General features: G+C 53.6%; 1 protein-coding gene across 2 annotated transcripts in view; it reads left to right on the forward strand.

The window, feature by feature from the left end:
* Positions 1–17,918, forward strand: part of USP36 (ubiquitin specific peptidase 36) — a 32,434-nt gene extending 14,516 nt beyond the window's left edge. For both annotated transcript variants that reach the window (XM_002696155.6, XM_024981000.2), the window contains 13 exons: positions 243–325; positions 1,815–1,926; positions 4,093–4,233; positions 4,981–5,081; positions 5,973–6,108; positions 8,417–9,055; positions 9,606–9,736; positions 11,555–12,145; positions 12,569–12,762; positions 14,285–14,386; positions 15,017–15,132; positions 15,445–15,596; positions 15,803–17,918. In XM_002696155.6, the coding sequence (XP_002696201.1) occupies positions 243–325; positions 1,815–1,926; positions 4,093–4,233; positions 4,981–5,081; positions 5,973–6,108; positions 8,417–9,055; positions 9,606–9,736; positions 11,555–12,145; positions 12,569–12,762; positions 14,285–14,386; positions 15,017–15,132; positions 15,445–15,576 (2,478 nt within the window). In that variant the 3' untranslated portion in view covers positions 15,577–15,596; positions 15,803–17,918. The remainder of the gene's footprint in view (positions 1–242; positions 326–1,814; positions 1,927–4,092; positions 4,234–4,980; positions 5,082–5,972; positions 6,109–8,416; positions 9,056–9,605; positions 9,737–11,554; positions 12,146–12,568; positions 12,763–14,284; positions 14,387–15,016; positions 15,133–15,444; positions 15,597–15,802) is intronic.
* Positions 17,919–18,514: the final 596 nt, after the last annotated feature.

Below are 18,514 nucleotides of genomic sequence, written 5' to 3' on the forward strand. Positions count from 1 at the left end.
GGCCGTGATAAACCCCTGGGGCTGTGATCCCGGTCCACAGAGAAGGAGTAGCAGCCTGGCTCCCTGTTGCCTGTGATGGGATGCTCTGACTCCCAGAAGGCGGCAGCGAGCAGGCCAGTTCTTAGGCAAGTGAGGTGCCGTGATCTGCTGCCTCAGCATGAAAAAGACCTTACATTTGGCATTTCTGGAGTCAGCCTTTTTCTTCCGCTGTTCACTGTACTCCCTGTTTCTGTCCTTCTCAGCAAGCTGCAAACATCGTGCGTGCTCTGGAACTTTTTGTGAAACCAGATGTCCTGAGCGGAGAGAATGCCTATATGTGTGCAAAGTAAGTTTCGGTTTGATCGTGGCCAAAAAGATCAAGCCAGCCTGCAAGGTAAAACACGTCACCTAACCTGACCCAGGTGCCGTCCCTCCCTCGCCCCCGCAGGCGGCGGCCGTCCACGTTCTCTCTCTGGCCAAGCCTCGTGGCTTGTGGCATCTCGGTTCCCCGAGTAGGGGTTGAGTCAGGCCACAGCAGTGACAACGCCGAGTCATAACCACTGGACTGCCAGGGAACTCTTGACCACTGTCCACGGTCTTGAGTGGTGTAATATGTCTTAAAACTAAAAGCCTTGAAACAGCACAGATGAAGAAATAATTGTGGCTGTCCTAGCTGCCACTCATGTGGCACTTACCCCAGGCTGCTCTCTGTTCTGAGGGGCTCACGTGCACGCGCGTGTGAGGCAGGGCCTGTTGTTACTCCATTCCACAGGAAGAAGAACTGAGGCCCAGAAGTGGGGTGATTGCATGTGGAGGCCATCCTGCTGCCTCCATGAGCCATGCTCTGCAGCTTCCGGTTTGGACTTGAGTGGTCCTCGGGACTTTTCCATTTCAGCAGACATGACTCTGACCTTCTTCTCTTTAGGGTTGTTCAGTCTCTGTGAGTGTGTTACCTTACATCCAGGTCATTTTTTTATTTCAGCAGACGTGACTCTAACCTTCTTTTCTTTAGGGTTGTCTAGTCTCAGGGTATGGGTATGTTACCTTATATCCAGGTCATTAAAAGCCATAATCACTAAAGAAGGTTTCCCTCCCTGTGTTTTCTTAGGTTTATGATTCTGTGCCAGAACCCTGCTTTTTGTCCCTCTCAGTTCACGCCCCTCAGCTCTAGACGCTGTTCACTTTAGCCTCTCTCTTCTCCCCCTTCATTTCCTCTTCTTCTGGCTTTGCTTTCGGTGATTTCCTGCCTGCCTGTTTATCTCTTGGCCACATCTGCTTGAATTTGTTTTTTCCTGTGTTAGCCCCGTTATTTTTCCATGCATCTGACTTAGTCTCCCGGTGGGAAAAGTGCTTCGTTTTTGTGTTAGAATCTTCACCTTTTTTCTAGTCCTTGTCCTGTTGTTGCTTTCCTTTCCGTAAGTGACGTTGATTTGATTTTTAGGGGTGCAGAGTTAAGTGCCACGTGAGTGGCAGCTAGGACAACCACGACTATTTCTTCTCATTCAAGAAGACTCCTTGTTAAAGAGCAGGTCTCAGGAGACTTCCTGGTCCAGTGGTTAAGAATCTGCCTTGCAGTGCAAGGGACGGGGGTTCCATCCCTGGTCGGGGAACTAAGATTCCCACGTGCCTGGGAGCAACTAAGCCCTTGTGTCACAACCAGAGCATCATCCTTGCACCACAACGAAAGCTCCCACTTGCTGCCCCTAAGACCCGATGCAGCCAAATAAATAAAAATTTTTTAAAAAGCAGGTCCTGATGTTCTGATGCTAACCCTGTGTGAGGACAGGAGTCCTCAGAGCACAGGCCAATAGCTCTTCTTCTCCCCTTCCTCGCAGATGCAAAAAGAAGGTTCCAGCCAGCAAGCGGTTCACCATCCACCGGACATCCAACGTCCTGACGCTCTCGCTCAAGCGCTTTGCCAACTTCAGTGGGGGGAAGATCACCAAGGTGAGCCCTCAAGCCAGTGCCCTGGACCTCATGGTCGGCCTTTTTAAAATTCAGATTCCAGGCTCTGTTTTAGAGAGAGTGGATTCAAGTCTCTGGAAGCCAGGGCCCAAGAGCCTGCATTTCTGCAAAAATCCCTAAACGATTGTTAGGCAGTCAAGTTCAAGAATGTCTTTTTTCCCCCCAGACTCTGCTTGTGCTTGGGGTGTTCCTGCAATGGAGGGTCCAGGTGGCCTTAAGAACCAAGGTGATGACGGCTGCTCTGTGTAGCTCCCATCTCCCGAGTCGTGTTTGCCCCAGAGCAGGTGCAGCTCCATGCTGCGCTTCTCTGTGGCGTGTAGAGGAAAAAGCTTCTGCAGAGTGCTGGTGTAGTAGATGGTGCCTTGTTTTATAAGGCTCCGAAGACCTGTTCTCAGTTGGTGGAGCCTAGCTGTGTGATTTCGGGCAAGGTGCTTGTCTCAGCTTCAGTGTCCTCACTGGTGGTGGTAGGGGCTTGTTTAGGTCAGCATTTCCCAAACTGCTGTTCTGCAGGATGGTTGCATGGTACCCTGAAAGATATTCTGTGTTCAGCTGAGCTTGGGAAACGCCACCCAACATGAAAATAATTCTTTTTTTTTGTTTTGTTTATTTTGGCTAAGCTGAGTCTTGCGGCTGCTTGGGCTTTTCTCTAGTTGCAGGGAGTAGGGGCTACTCTTTGGTTGCGGTGCTCGGACTTCTCATTGCAGTGGCTTCTCTTGGGCTTCACAAGTTGCGGCACGCGGGCTCAGTAGTTGAGGTTCTTGGGCTCTAGAGCACAGGCTCAGTAGGTGGGGCACATGGGCTTAGTTGCTCCGTGGCATGGGAATCTTCCCAGAGCAGGGATTGAGCCATGTCCCCTGCATTGGCAGGCAGATTCTTTACCACTGAGCCACCAGGGAAGCCCCTAAAACAGTTGTTTTTGATTGAAGGCCTTCTCAGAGCCTTTATTAAGCTGTGTTGCATTTTGAATCTCCCAGGGGAATTTATTATGAAGAGTTTCTTAGACTCAGTTATTGAGGGCATCACTCATTCCTCCATTTTACTGACACTCACGTGTTCACATTGCGCTTCGCCATGCGAGGCTCTAGGAAATCGGGGAGATGATCAGTGCTAAACGAGGTCTCATTGCTTCTGCCCAGAGGAGCTCACGTTTCTCCATAACACCTCCTGGAACCAGTTTGCTGTTAGAACACAGTTTGAGAGACACTGGTCTGTTTGATTTTGGCCCTGTGTCCGGCAAGACTGGACTGGGGCTCCTGAGCCTACTGGGTATGTTTGCCTTTAAGCAGTAGATGAGAAAAGACATGTTGATGAATAGCATGACATTCTGTTGATCTAAAGAAGCCAAACACAAATAGGTACCGACTGTTCCTGCGAATCCCAGGAACAGGCAGCACTAACCACTGGCCGTGGGCTCGAAACAGGCAGGATGGGGGCATTCACTGGAGAGAGGATTTTCTGGGTCCGTGTCTGTCTCTAGAATGGAGCGTGGGTTACCATCAGTGGAGATGGGTCAGAACTCAGCAGACTGTAAGCTCCTCAAAGAGCTACCTGTTTCATTCCACGTAAATTGTGCCTCGTTTTTTAAAAAAGTCCATATGAGCACAGGCAGTAATCGCAGTACATTATACCCTTGTCGTTCAAGGCTCACTTCTGATAGTATTTGCTTACAAAAGATTGTTCATTCCTGAAATAAACTTTGGCATGACCTTTGTTCTGATCCATTAAAATTTTAACCTGCTGTTGCAATTGCCCATATGGGGTCAGCCTGTTTTTCTGAAGCCCTGGGTCCCTGCCCTGTCCCCTGCCCTCCCCTCAAAGTCTTCTGCTTGGGGGCGGGAGGGAGAACTAACAGCTCTCCTCCTTCTGCACGTGGGACCCAGGTAGCAAGAGAACCAGTCTGGGCGTACGGCCAAGACAGGAGACCGTAAATCGCTTGACAGGACAATAAAGTAAGAGTTTCTCAGAGAAACTCCCTTAAAAAGGATGTGTTTTCTGCTTTCTTTTTAAATCACTGACCAGAGGAGGCTCCTGCCTCAGCCTTGCATGCCTGTCGCCCCACATAGTTCAAGACCCACTGATTGGGAGGGCGAGTTGACCCTTACTCTCACTGATGAATTGTAATTTCCTGTTCCTTGGCTCTTCCAACAGGATGTGGGCTACCCAGAGTTCCTGAACATCCGCCCGTACATGTCCCAGAGCAGTGGCGAGCCTGTCATGTACGGGCTGTATGCTGTCCTCGTCCACTCGGGCTACAGCTGCCATGCCGGGCACTATTACTGCTATGTGAAGGTCAGTGGCTCTGGTGTCGGCATCTGGCTGCTGCAGGGGTGGTGTATGCGCTGCCTCCTGGCCGGGGGGTGAGGAGAGGCAGGTTGGCAGAGCCTGTTTGCACACCTCCAGGTGGGCCCTCATTATACTCCGGGAAGTGGCCCTGCTTTGTGTTACGTCCAGGTCCTATTGCTGCTTCTTCATGGAGCACAAAGGCGTCCTTCTGACCTGTCCCACTCGGATCGGCCCCACTTTTGACGGCCTAGCAGTGAGACACGAGGGGGGCTGCTTTCGGTACCCTGTTCTTAGACCCCTGAAGAAGTCTCAGAAGGCCAGATGTTGGTGGGAGAGGCTTTGCCAAGCAGACCTTCGAAAAGAGCCTTCAGGAGGGAAAGCTCGCATCTTTGGGGGTGCCAGGAAGGAAGGGGGGGTCTCCAGCACACTTGTGGGGGCACATTCAGAGGTAGCTATTTGGTATTTTCATGTGAAATCATTGGAAAAGACCTTGATGCTGGGAAAGACAGCATCACCAGCTTTATGGGCGTAAGTTGGAACAAACTCCGGGAACAGTGAAGGACAGGGAAGCCTGGCATGCTGCCGTCCCCGGGGCCACCAGGAGTCAGACCCGTCTAGGCGACTGAACGGCAGCATTTGCTAACTCAAACTCGGATATATGTGGCAGTTAAAAGGCTTGTCCTTCGCTTGTTATAAGTAAGCCTCACAGAAGTGTTGACCATTGGTTTTCGTCCTCACCCTCTGCTGCTTCAGGCAAGCAATGGACAGTGGTACCAGATGAACGACTCCTTGGTCCACGCCAGCAACATCAAGGTGGTTCTGAACCAGCAGGCCTACGTCCTCTTCTACCTGCGGTAACCGACTCCCACCCCACCCCTTTCCCCCAGAGCCCACACCCCACTCTCGACCTGACAGGCCTCCTTGGCCTTTTCCTGCGTGAAAGTAACCGAGAAATCTGAAGGACGTACAGCTGTCCTCCGGCCAGTCAGGGGTAACAGAGCGCGGCCACCGGGAAGGACGCTTAGACCACGTCTGCCTGGCTGCTGAGTCAGAGCCCGAGGGAAGGTCGGACTGAGTGCAGTCCGTCTGCCCCACATGGAAGTGACTCGGCACATAAATGGGAAGGCCATCTGGCATTTTACATTATTGCCCCCGAATAGCTGTGCTCCATCTAGATATCGGCTCACCCCACCGCGTCCTCTTTGCGGGGAGTGGTCGTGGTGGGCAGGGAAGTGGGCCATCAGAGGGTGGAGGCCTCGGGAGGTGCTTCTTTCTGGGACTGGTGGTCGCCACCCGGAGGATGAGAACAAGGCGAAGGGCAGTGCTCTGCTGCTTCGGGATGGCGTTGATAAACTGAGAGTCTAGTTTTGGAAGAGCTCTCGCGTAATTTGCTCTCTGCTCATATTGAGCGGAATCCAGAGCTATGTAGTAAGTTCTCGTGGTCTGCCTTTGCTTGGTCCCCACTGCTTTTTTTGGGGGGGGCCGTGCCACTCGGCTTGAGGGACTCAGTTCCCAGACCAGGGATTGAACCCAGGCCATGGCTGTGAAAGCCTGGAATCTTAACCACTGGGCCACCAGGGAACTCCCTGCTTGCCCCTCCATGAAATTGTACTGACTTGGGGGTATTTTGACTTTGGTATTTACCAACTTGACTTTGGTATTCTGATTCCTTCTCTCGCTCACTTTGGGTCAAGCCTCTGCAGCTTCAGTAAGGCAGTCCCTGCCTCCTTCTGTCCCTTTGACAGGATTCCAGGCTCTAAGAAGAGTCCCGAGGGCTCCATCTCCAGGACTGCCTCCCTTTCCAGCCGCCCCGGCGTGGTTCCGGACCATGTCCGGAAGAATGTCAGCAACGGAACCGCGGCCTCTCCAATGACCGGAAAGGTACTTGTTTAATAGGATCGATGTAAACCCTGCTGTTCTTGCCGCCTGTGCCTCTTGGGGTGTCATGGAGCACCGCCCCCACCTCTGTGTGCCGGGGTGCTTGGCCCAGTTGAAGGAGGCACAGACGCGGTCCTGCTCTGTTCCATGTTCTTTCTGAAGAGGGTTACAGGGCCGATGCTGGTAAGGAAGAGGGAACAGTGAAGAGAAGACGCGACTCAGCAGATCAAGACTTAGCTCCCAGCTGCCTTATATAAGTACAATGACAGGTCCCCCAAGCACACCTTAAGCACCTGGGAAAAAATACTTTATCCCCACACTTTAATATCGAAAATGTGAATAGATTGTACCAGGGTATAACCGTTGCAGTTTTACTATGGTGGTGGTAAGAGAACATCCTTTCTTTTGAGAAATACTTGCTGTATTTGGAGGTAAAAGGACGTCTTGTCTAAAATTCATTCAAATGGTTAGAAAAATATATATGTACATACACACGCATATGTTGATACGTATATGCAGGGAGAGAGAACAAGAAACTTAATGTGGTAAAGTTAAGGAATATCCCTTGAAGGTTTTTTTGTATGTATTGGAAAAAGTTAAACTCAGTTTTATTACCAAGATAAATAGCAATTTCTTTTATTACAACATAATTCGTAATTCAAAACTAGAACAACCATCTCTGTTGACTGCTTCTGTGACCCCAGTCTGAAGATCAGATCAAACCCAGACTGTCAACGGCCTCCACAGCCTGCAGGGTTTTTAGTCTTTTACGAAAATCTGTTTCCCCGCCAATGTTGAAGAAAATAGAAGCTGAAATAGAAGCATTGGAATTGACACAGCAGTGATGAGCTATGACCCAGTTGCAAGGGTGATGGTCACTCTGGCCAGAGCAAGAAAGCCAGATGCCTCAGTCACAGCTCAGAGGAACAGCGAGGGGCGCAGGGGAGCCTGAGGGTGAGCATGGGTAACCCTGGGTTAGGCTGGGTTAGCAAGGCCACTCCACTGACAGTGTGTGTTTTCATTACGAAAGCAGCTTTCCAAATACACTGTGGTTACCCAGAAATCGTTTTACTTTAAATAACATCGTATGGTCCCAGGGACTTAAACGCTCAACAGTTGAACAGGTTGTGTAGCACAGTGGGAGGGTGTATTCCCTTTAGGAGGAAAATTAATAAAGAGATAAAAAATGACTTCAGTGACTTCAAGTCACTCTGTGGCCTGTGCAAAGGATATGGGTGCTTAATGATTCAAAGTAGTATGAATTTAGCAAACGTTTTGGGAAAACCTCATTGCTGGTAAGAGGATAGTAAATTCAGTGTGGCAATATGCATCCTAATTTGTGAAAATATTAATAGTCTAGTCATTCTATTTCTAAAAAAAATGAGTATGGAGTACTAAATACAGGAGAAGATTGTTTTTGATTTTTCATTGACAAGTAGTTACGAAGCGTAGGACCTTGACCTGTTGGGAGGGGGAGGTGACCGGTTACGGTGAGTAGCCCCGGTGCAGGCCCTGGGGAGCGTTTCAGGGTGTGGGTGGTATAGACCTGGGTGTAAAGGTGCTACGGAGACGGATGGGGCACTTAGCACCCGGCTGGTCATTTCAAGGCTACCTGGAGCTAGTCTAGTTTATAAGCTCTTCACACAGTGAGCTGTCTGCTGCTGCTAAGTCGCTTCCGTAGTGTCCGACTCTGTGCGACCCCATCCCTGGGATTCTCCAGGCAAGAACACTGGAGTGGGTTGCCATTTCCTTCTCCAGTGCGTGAAAGTGAAGTCGCTTCAGTCGTATCTGACTCTGTGCGACCCCATGGACTGCAGCCCACCAGGCTCCTCCGTCCATGGGATTTTCCAGGCAAGAGTACTGGAGTGGGGTGCCATTGCCTTCTCCAAGCTGTCTGCTAGTCAAACATTAAGACCTTTGTTGAGGGCCTGAGTATTTAAGTGATACGGCACATGGTTAAAACTGAGGCGCCCCTGTGTTGGCAGAGAAGCCCACAGGGAAGGACACCAGCATATCAATCAAGGTTGTGTTTAGGTGATGGAACTTGGTAAATTCTTTCTCGTTGTACTATTTTTGTATAACTCAAATCCTGATGAAAACGTCCTGCTTTCATAGTCGAGATGCTTATGGAGATGCCCCCACTTGTGCAGAACTCAGGAATTGCTGAAAAGCAGCAGCGACATCTGTATCATGTGCCCATGTCAGTTTGTTTGGAGCGGCTCCTCCAGAGCTCCCGCCTGCTGCCTCCTCGTAGGGGCCGGCCCAGCTCCCTCTGGCTTTGATCACATCCTTTGCTTTGCTCCTCTCTTAGAGACCAGACCCTGTGACGATGAAGAAGCCACAGACCCCCGAAGAACTTGGAGTACCCATTGCCAGGAACGGCTCTGTGTTGGGCCTGAAGTCTCCGAATGGATATGCTCCTGCCAAGCCCCCCCTGGCGTCCCCTTCCCCCAAAGTCTGCAGAACACCCACCCACGCGCCAGCCATTCTGGATGAGCCTGGAAAGAAAGTCAAGAAGCCAGCGTCCCTGCAGCACTTCTCCCCTCCACCCAGTGCCAGCGCACCGGGAGGCAGCAGGAGCGAGGGTCGCAGGCCAGGCTCCTGGGACGGCCGGGCCGCTGTCTCTACCTCACTCCGGGCCCCAGCTGCGGGGACGCCCAATGGGCTTGGGCCCCAGGCGGGCGACGAGGGCCCCACCCCTGAGAGGGGGGGCTCCAGCCCTGAGCACCCCACCAGCAGGCCCCCGCAAGCCCCCCAGAGCGGAGTCACTCCCCTCGGAGATTCTCAGGGAACCCACTCCGTCACTGCCGGCCCGACCAAGGTGCTGCCGGCCCGACAGGATGCCGAGCCGGAGAAGGCCAAGTGCCCCGTCCCGAGCAGCACCAGCCCTGAGCCGGCCAACACCATGTCTCCTCCTCCGGCCAAAAAGCTGGCCCTCTCTGCCAAGAAGGTGGGTGTGTGGGCAGCTCGACCCCGAAGGGTGTTGGTAGGAGCCAGGAAGTGGGGCTGCTTTTAGCTTTGGGGAGGGCGGTGGGACAATGGCTGAGGGCGTCCGCCAGCGTTGGAGGGCTGTCCTGGCCTGTGCGGGGGCAACAGTAGTGTGATCAGATGAGGCTGGGGGCCGGGCCTCCTCTTCTGTGGACAGACGTCCTAAGGGAGTTCGGGGATGGGCCCTGGCCGGAGCTCAGCACAGGGGACACCAGCTGACCGGCACCTCTGTGTGCAGCCTGACGCGCTGATGTAATTGTCGTGCTGAAGTTTCTGTTTAAACTTCCTTCCTTTTTTCCTTTTTGTTTCTAACCAAAAACACTTCTGATTCTTCTTCTATCATGCCCCCCCACCCCTCACGCTCCCTTTTTTTGTTCTCCTGTCCTCTCATCCTCCCTTCTGGGCTCTTTTTTCTTTTCTTTTCTTTTTTTTTACTTTTATTTTTATTTTCCTCCTCACTCACGGCAACCTTTTTTAGACCACCAAGTTTTTATTTATGTCAATAACTGCAGGCCAGCACCCTGCGGAGGGCAACCGGCAATGACCTCCGTCCACCTGCCCTCTCTCCATCCTCCGACCTCACCTACCCCCGGAAACCCACTCACCCCATCGTCGCCGCCCCCTGGCCTGTCCGTGCAATACGGTAAGCAGGGCAGCCGCTCCTCCCCGTGGTGCCGGCGCAGAGGTCTACCAGTGTCCCCTGTCTCCTCCTGCCCGAGGGGCTTCCGCGGGGCACAGGCAGCTTGGTCTCTGCGGTCCTGGCCTTTTTGACTCTGTCTTCATCTCCCGTCTGTCTGCCACATGCCCTTGGTGATGGGTGTGCTGTGAACTGATGTGGCTGGGGGTCCCCAGCGCCGAGACAGGACCCCAGAGTGGACGGCTGGCGTTGCGGGGGTGGTGGGTGTCTGGACAGACGCCGTGTGAGCTCAGAGTCCTGTATGCAGGTTGTGTCTCCCAGCAACGCTCCAGGGCTTATCTTGGGGCAAGGTGGGGTCTGTTGCCCTGGCCCTCAGGGCACTCCCAGTGGGCTCTGGGGGCTGCTGCAGTGGACGTGGCTCCGTGGGGCTTTTCAGCATCCTGGGGAGATGGCCCTCCAGAGGCGTGGGCTGTCGCCTCCTGGCCCGCTCTGCACCGGAACGCTTGAGTCCCTTCAGGTGTCGAGGGCAGAAGGCCCAGAGTTACTGATAAATGGCTGTCTGAGGAGTGAGAGACTTCTAAGGCCTTTGACAGCTGTGGAGGGAGGGAGGAAAGAAGGAAGACGAGGCAAAGCCACGAGGTGCTTTGGACGGGTTCAGCGTTTACATGGCGCCATCATGCCCTCCCTGCCCCCCTCATTCGAGGCCCTGCGCTCGGGTCCCACTGATCCCTTCCCCCAGCCCCCCTCCTCCTACTCTCACTGCTGGCACAGGGGTTTTGGACTTGGAATGTCCTTAAATGTTCACGACATATATTTGGTATTTTTTTCTGTGTTTCTTTGACGTACAACTTTTTTTTTAATTTCCAAAGTGCAGAGTAACGTGACCTAGTAATGCAATTTGTGTGACTATCAGAGTTTGTTCTGATTTAGACAGTGATGAGACAGTTCTGTTTAATTAATAACCCTTGGAGGTGGGCATTATTGTCATTCATTCACAGATGAGAAAATTGTGGCTCAGGGTGGAAAATTGACTTTTCCATGGGTGCATGCATAGTTGACAGAAGGGCTTCCCAGATAGCTCAGTGGTGAAGAGTCGGCCTGCCAGTAGGGGACCCGGGTTTGATCCCTGGGTCAGGAAGATCCCCTGAAGAAGGAAGTGGCAGTCCACTCCAGTATGCTGGCCTGGGAAATCCCATGGACAGAGGAACCTGGCGGGCTACAGTCCACGGGGTCGCAGAAGAGTCGGACGTGACTTAGCTACTAAGCACACACACAGACACAGTTAGCGACACACACATTCGACAGAAAGGAGAGCCACGAGTCTCGCCCGTCCGGTCCTGCCCCTTGCTTGTCTTGCTGTATAGCTGGCTGGAAAGTCTGTCTCCCTGATCTTCATAAACCCCAGGTTTCAGAGGAAAATCCTGGGAAGGTAATAGCAAAAGTCAGGTAGGCTTGTATCTGCCTTTCGTGTAAGACTCAGCTGCCTGTGCTCAGACACGTGATGCTTGTGGAGGCTGGACGTTTACTGCTGGGTGGAGCTTTCCTCTGAACACATTTGTATTGAAAGGTTAAAACACTGGAGTTTGTAAAAGTACCTTGGACTAACTGGTGACAAGAAACCGAGATATGTAGTGATTTTTATGAACTTTGATCTTGAGGTTTGAATTTGCTTGTTAGCCTGTGTTTTCTAACTTCTCTGAAACGTGTACATATCTGAGGTTTACAGGGGAAAATCATTGAAAATCCTTACTTGAGAGGGAGGGGGGCCGAAGGAGGGCAGGGCGGAGAACTCAGCCTGTCCTCACTGCCTGCCTCTCCCTACAGGGCTGTCTCGCCTGCTCCCAGACCCTCCAGCCATCTGAAGCCCCCCTTCGGCCCCTGTCCCCCATCACTGTCCAGCAGCCCCCATCCTCTTGGGACATCAGACCCACAGAGCTGCTCGCCCACCTCTGCACCCCTGCCTCAGGTCAATGGGGCCTTCCGGGCCCCGCTACACCAGCTGCCAGAGGCCAGTGAGCCCCTCCGGAGCCTTGGTAAAAAGAGGAAGAAGACTCGCGTGAAAGTGGGGGGCCGTGTCTCGGAGACCTGCACGGCCGTGGCGGCCCAGCCCGGGAAGAGGAGGAAGAGGAAGAGGAAGCACATGGGGGACGTGGACGCCACCCCCCTGCAGGACGAGCGGACACCAGGGCCGCCCTGGAGCCCTGAACGCAGGAAGGAGGGCCGGGCGGAGCCACCGGCAGACAGATCGGAGGAAGAAGGCAGACAGCAGCCAGGGAGTGGCCAGCGCCTGGAGAACAGCTGGCCAGTGGGATGCATGACCAATGGCCCCCATGTGAGCAGCAGGAAGAGGAGGAGAAAGGGACTGGAGAGCTGTGACGAAGAAGACTGCCTCCCCGGGGACCCACCTTGGCATGGGTGAGAGCGGGGAGCCAGGGGCCCTGTACCTCCACTCACTCACACACAGTCTGCTCCGGGTGGGTGCTGTCTGGAAATACAGGTGCCCAGACCTCTGGGATATGACCATGTTGTCCCGGGGTTTGGCGAGTGGAGGCATGTCCTGGATCTGTCCAGTACCATGTGTGCTGGGAGGTCTCACGTGACCCGGGCAGGGCTGGGCTGGGGTCCTGTTGTCCAGTAGGACTTGCCTCAGTGAGGATTAAAAATGCGCTCATGTGCTCTCCTGGGCTGTGGCCGTGGATCGCTGGCGCGGTCTGTCTTCGTTGGGTTCGGGTGGTGTCTCCCGGGGCTCTTCTGCAGGGCTGGGCACATGCCAGCAGAGTTCTCGAGGTGTCTGGGCTTCGGTTTGCTCGGAGCTGACTGTCCAGTCTGACTTCCCAGGAGCTGCGTGCCCTCGGACGTCGTCCAGCCAGAGACTGTTGCAACATCACCGAGGAAAAAGAAAAAGAAAAAAAAGAAGCAAGAGCCACGACAAGAAGTAGAAGAGAAGGAGCCCGAGGGCCAGAGGGGCCCCGCTGTCCCTGGGTGCAGCCCCCTGCCAGCTGTGAATGGCCAGGCTCCCAGGGGCCCCACAGGTGTGCATGGGATGAGGAGGGGGCGCTAAGGGTAGGAGCCAGCCTGCCGTGTGTGTCCAGAGGCAGATGCAGTTCACTGGGGAGCCCTCTGCCCTGGTGCGAGCCGTCTGCCCACTGGGCCTCCTCACCTGGCTGATCATTCAGCAGGATCTGCCCCACAGGAGAATGCAGGACACACGTAAATGTCAGCACGTTCGTGAGCCCAGCGTTTCTTCTGATTCAGGGCTGTTCCCTTCTGGACCTTCCCACTGGAATGATTCCTGGCCGTCCACCTTGATGTTGTCCTTTGCCACTTGAACATGGAGCATTGAGTTCAGAAGCTCACTTCCCTCTGCCTCTCTCAGTTGTGAGCCTGTCTGACGATCATGTGGCCTCTTGCATTTGGGGTTCCGTGTGCTGTGGGTCTGCCTAAGCTGAGGCCCCCACCAAGCAGCTCATTCGTGTTTTGTCTTCTGTCTTTCTTTCTGGCTGGTGGGACTCACTGGGCTCTCCTGGTGGAGTGTGTCTGTTACATGAGGGAGGAGAAGGTCCTCAGCTCCTCTGGAAGGGGCCCAGATCTCAGGGCATCAGCTGTTGTGTTAGTTCTTTGGGGGCACAACCACCCTGGGGATTGACCTGGAGTTTGTATCGGACTCCAGAGAAACGCAGCCATGAATGAATGTAGGGTTTTGATAATTACATAGCAAAGTGCTAACTGCTAGGCGAGGAGTGGCTGCAGCAGGCGGCCAGAGCATAATGGGAGAAAAGGCGGCAGAGAGTGGCCGCCACCAGACCACAGCATTGCTTTGTGAGCCCGCTGGCCAGGCTGGGGTGCTGGGGCTGCAGGGAGGCCCAGTGCCATGCGTGCCCGCTCACAGTCCCAAGGTGGAGACGGGCGTCAGTGGCCGAGAATTGGCTAGAGCTGCAGTCGTCCATGGCTCCACGTTACCACTGGGCCCGAGCTGTGCTGAGGAGCAGCCAGTGGGGCTGGTGGGAACAGGCTGGGGGTGGACAGTGGAGCTCTCCTGCTCAAAGCACTGAGCCTGAAGGACACAAGGTCACTGCCAAGTTGGCAGCCCGGAGAGACGAGGTGAGGCTTGTGTTTAGGACGGCCAGTCCATTCAGGCGGTTGGAGTTGGTTGAGGGTCAGGGTAGAGGCCAGGGCTAGCTCAGATGTCATCTCTAGAGCCATGATGAGGGGCAGTCAGTACTATCTGTGCAGATGTCCTTTCTTGCTGGCCAGGCTCTCTGAGGACAGGTCCGGCAGACGGGAGCTGCCCCACCAAGCTGCGGTGGCGGTGGTGGCGCTGGAGAGAGGCACCTCGTCCCTCCAGTTCCCTCCGCTCCATGTTTCTGCTGGTTCCCTACAGGCGAGGAAGAGAAATCATTAATTCTCTTGCCACAGGCAGGCATAAAGAGCTTGCTTTTACACATTCTTTCAGTAATTTGTGATTAGTAAGTTTTGCAGTGCTGTTGTAAATAAAAGGTGTGTGGTCATTTTCTTGGTGACTTAAATGTATGTAAACTGTTCCTCTGATTGCAGGGCTGGGACCGGCTCCACTTGCATCCTGGGACAGAGAGAGAGAATCCGATGTGGTCCAAGAATTGCTCAAATACTCATCTGATAAAGCTTATGGGAGAAAAGGTACTGTTTTGAGACCTGACTTCTGTTTTTCTGCTATTGGCTTCTGTAGGAGATAAAGAGGCCTGAAGCAGGCCTGCAATTTTGAGCCTTGTGCACAGAGATTGCTTGGCTCTGAAGACAGGAAAAGAAAGCCATTGCATGCAGGTCAAGAACCCTGCAGTTGGGGTTAGTCTGTGGAAGGATCCAGAACAGCTTCCCCCTGGGCTCTGGGAGCGGGGAGAGGATGAGTGTGTGTCTCGGGGCGGGGATGGCTGTGGCAGGGATGGCTCGTCTGGCTCGCGTGCTGTACGTTCTCATTTAGAACATTATTTTTCTAATTTGGACTTGGAGAACACAAGATCTTTGTCTCTCAAATGAGAGCAGGGGTTTATAAAAACTAAACTTTGAGGATCGGTGGTAGAGTTAACAGTGTTTGCTCGTGTGACAGAATCATTGACTGTCCTGCAAACCAGAGACCACCCTGTCCCTCTTCCTTTTCCTTCTGTGTGTCCATTTTCACCAGAAGGTGGCCCTCAAAAACGGTGAATCGTTAGGAGCAGACCAGCCTCGTATGTAAACTTCACCCTTGAAGTAAATCGCCAGGGCAGCTGGGAGCCCACCCAGGTCCTGACGCACGTGTCTGCTTTGCAGTTTTGACGTGGGACGGCGCGGTGTCGGCCGTCAGTCAGGACGCCATTCAGGACAGCAGGCTGGCCCGCACGGCCACGGTCATTGACGACTGGGACGAAGAGTTCGACCGAGGGAAGGTGTGACGCGTGGTGGCACCTGGCAGGGGGGACTTGGGTTTTCAGGGCGGTTTGAAGTGGCCGAGGGCGAGGCTGGAGCCTGGCTGCCTGGGAGCACGTGGCCGGGTGCAGGGTTTCCGTCCTGCAGTTGCTCCTGCTCTGCCATCAGTGAAGTTGGGGTCATGAGGACACCTCCCGAGGGCCACGTGGAGGACAAATCTGTTTAGGTCACACGTTGAGACTCGAGCTGGTGTGCAGTAAGCACTCGGAAGGAGCCACCAGGACCTGGGGGAGGCCTTTGTGGGAATTGTGACACTGTGATTCTTGACATAGGAGAAGAAATTGAAAAAATTCAAGAGAGAGAAGAAAAGAAACTTCAACGCCTTCCAAAAACTTCAGAGTAGACGGAATTTTTGGTCTGTGACTCACCCAGCTAAGGCTTCCAGTCTGAGCTATCGCCGCTGAATGTGCTGCTGTCAAGATAGGTCAGTTTGTGTGCATGTGGCGGTGGGGGCGGGGCGGGGTGGGGTGTGTTTACACACGTGTGTGGAGTGTGGTGTGTGTGCTGTGTTTCTGGGCTCCCTCTGAGTCACATGTCGTGGCCTGTGTGGGACGCACACTTCAGGGATGGTGGTGGGACCCTCAGGGTCTCATCTCTCTCCATCAGGAGCCATGTTCTCTGCTCCCACAGCCTCCAGAGGCACGGCATCCCTCCCCGCGGACGGTCTGTCTGGACAGAAGAGCCGCTTGCCGTGGACTCGCTGGCCTGTTGGTGGGGGAACGCCCGCAGAGGCCCTGGGCTTCTGCCCAGGTGAACACGACGTGCACTGTGACAGACCGCGTGGTGACGCACGGAGCAGGGGCAGCACAGCGACGGGGACGCGGGGTGGGGCCGGCGCCCTGTGATGCTGGCCGGCAGCGGCCAGCCTGGAGCCGCAGGGGAGGGCGGGGAGGACGCAGCCGAGCCTTCCAGGGCGCCCTCGAGCTCCGGAGGCAACAGCATGCGGCCGGTTGCCCTTCTCCATGGATCGTGCGGCTCCCACTTCTTCCCGCGGGGGCTCTGTATGCCTTACCAGTCAATCCTCGGGAAGTCAGAGCCCCAGGCTGGCCCCACGCTGCAGCCTCTCCCTTCTTTTGGAGTTGGGCGGCAGGGGTGGAGGGCAATGCATCTCTCCATCTCAAGAAACTCCTAGACCTCCTCTGGAGAGCGGACGGCTGGGGTGGGGCGGGGTGGGGGCTGAAGAGATGCGACAGCACATCTGCTGCTCAGGCTGCTGCTGTTCCGAGGTGGCTTTGCTGGACTCCCCCTCCTGCCCCCAGCCCTTGCAGCTGCAGTAACCCCGGGGTCCTTACCGAGGTGGTGTTCTTGGGGTAGATTCCTCCTTTTATTTTACTACTTGATATAAAACGTTTATTTTTGACCAGGCCTGTGGCTTCCATTAGCAATATGTCTCCTTTCCCTAATATACAAATACCGGCTTTGTTTGCTCAATTTTGTGAGTGCTTTTGAATTGAAGATGATTGTGTAACTGGAGACGATCACTATCCCTTTTTTTTATCCCGCTCAAGCTGTGCCTGCAAACTTGTAATTTAATAAATACGGGAAATCCTCAGTGAGCTGATACTGTCCAGAAAAAAGACTGGTGTCCCAGTGGTAGAAGGTACAGAAGTTAAGTCTGAAGATTATCCCTCAGCACACGTCCTCTTGGGATCACTTCTGGCGGGCGTGGCTCAATGTCTGGCCTGGTCCTGCGCTCCAGGGGAGCTCCTCGGCCTGAGCCCCAGTGCACACATCCAGCCCCTGCTTTCCTCCTCACTGAGCTTTGCCCTTCGTTCTGTCCTTTGTTCTGGGACCTGGGGGATCCAGGTGGTATCGAAAAAGCGTTAAGCATTTTTTATACGGGGAGATAAATTAATTTTTTCATGTGGGTTGTTGTTTTTGTTTTTCCTGGTTTTGTATTTCTCTCTTAAAAGGTGGGGAGGATAATATCCCATGGCCTGAGCTAGGGCTGCTCTGGCGCCAGCAGATGGGAACCAAGCTCTGCTTGGACTGGCCAGGGAGCCTTTTTCTGGAGGCCTGACTCCTGCATGTCAGCCACGCCTGCTCAGAACTGAGGGGCCCGCCCCAGTGCCCTGTGACTGTCATTTGTCATGTCAGTAGGGAAGGCAGGTGCCTCCATGGGCAGGGTTTTCTTCTCCCCATCTCAAGATGTCAGCATTCATTCCTGTGTGAACTGTTTCCCCGACCACGTTCTTGTCCTGTTTTGTTAGTTGAAAAAAGAAAAATTCTGTTATCTGCTCGCACAAAATTTATCTCCTTTTTTTTCTCTCCCTCTTCTCCAAATCAGTCTCTTCCTCTCTCCACTATATAATTACAATGCCTTTTTCTGAGGAAAACATCACCCGTTTTCTCCCAGGCAGTGATGAGCACTGGCCTGACTCCACAGCGTTTATCACTGTTAGCTAGGCGAGTCCTCCCCTTTCAAGGAGAAGCATCAGCCAAACTGAGAGGGAAAGGAGCGGCCCAGAATGCGAGCCCAGATCCTGGGTGCGTACACATCAAGGTGAAGAACTGAAGCTTTTAGGGTGACACTTGTTGACTGAGAATGTGGGTTTAATTTAACTTTATGTTTGTGAAGGGGGCGCCTCTCCTGGTGGTCCCAGGCCTCTCCCTGCCTCTCCGCTAGGGGCCCTGGTTATACTGAGGCCCCACGTGTGCGATGAGCCCGCAGCTCATGGCCAGGGACCGAGGGGGCCACAGATGTTGCCAAGATCTCAGTGCAATAAAATAACGAGTTTTTGTGGGACCTGCCTCTGTCTTTTCCCTTTGGCTTTTTTGGTTTCCTCCCACCCATACTTCAGTCTGCTGGCCCCGTTCACATGTGAGGTCAGCCTTGGGTGCTTTCTGTCACCTGTCCGTGAGTGGGAACCAGGCACTTTGGGCAGTCTGTGCAGGAAAGCTTAGAGCACATTCCTATTTAATTAGGAATAAAGAGGTTTATCTGAATGTCTTAATGTTATACATACACTTATCCGAATTTAAGAAGGCAAGAATCCTTTGAAGTGGCCCCCTGAGCTTTGTGGATGATTTTCAATGAGCATCAGATTGAAACACGGAAACAGTATCATTCCACTGAGGTCTGTTTGAAAATTTTTGTAACCGAATGTTTGGATTTCTGCAGGTAAAGATGAGGGAGACATCATAGGTTTTACCAAACTGAGTTTTTCTGACAGCTGTCAAGGGTAACGCAGGCCTCCAGTTTGGGGACACTGCCCCCACTCCCAGCCTGGCCTGGGTACAATGATGTAGTCAGGTCACCTTCAGCCCTGGACGTGCCCAGCTGCTGCCTCAGCCACGTGCTGGAGGCCCTGGTAAGGAAGGCTTGGTTCCTGCATGCACTGG

Source organism: Bos taurus, chromosome 19 (assembly GCF_002263795.3).
Source record: "Bos taurus isolate L1 Dominette 01449 registration number 42190680 breed Hereford chromosome 19, ARS-UCD2.0, whole genome shotgun sequence".
Lineage (NCBI taxonomy): Eukaryota > Metazoa > Chordata > Mammalia > Artiodactyla > Bovidae > Bos > Bos taurus.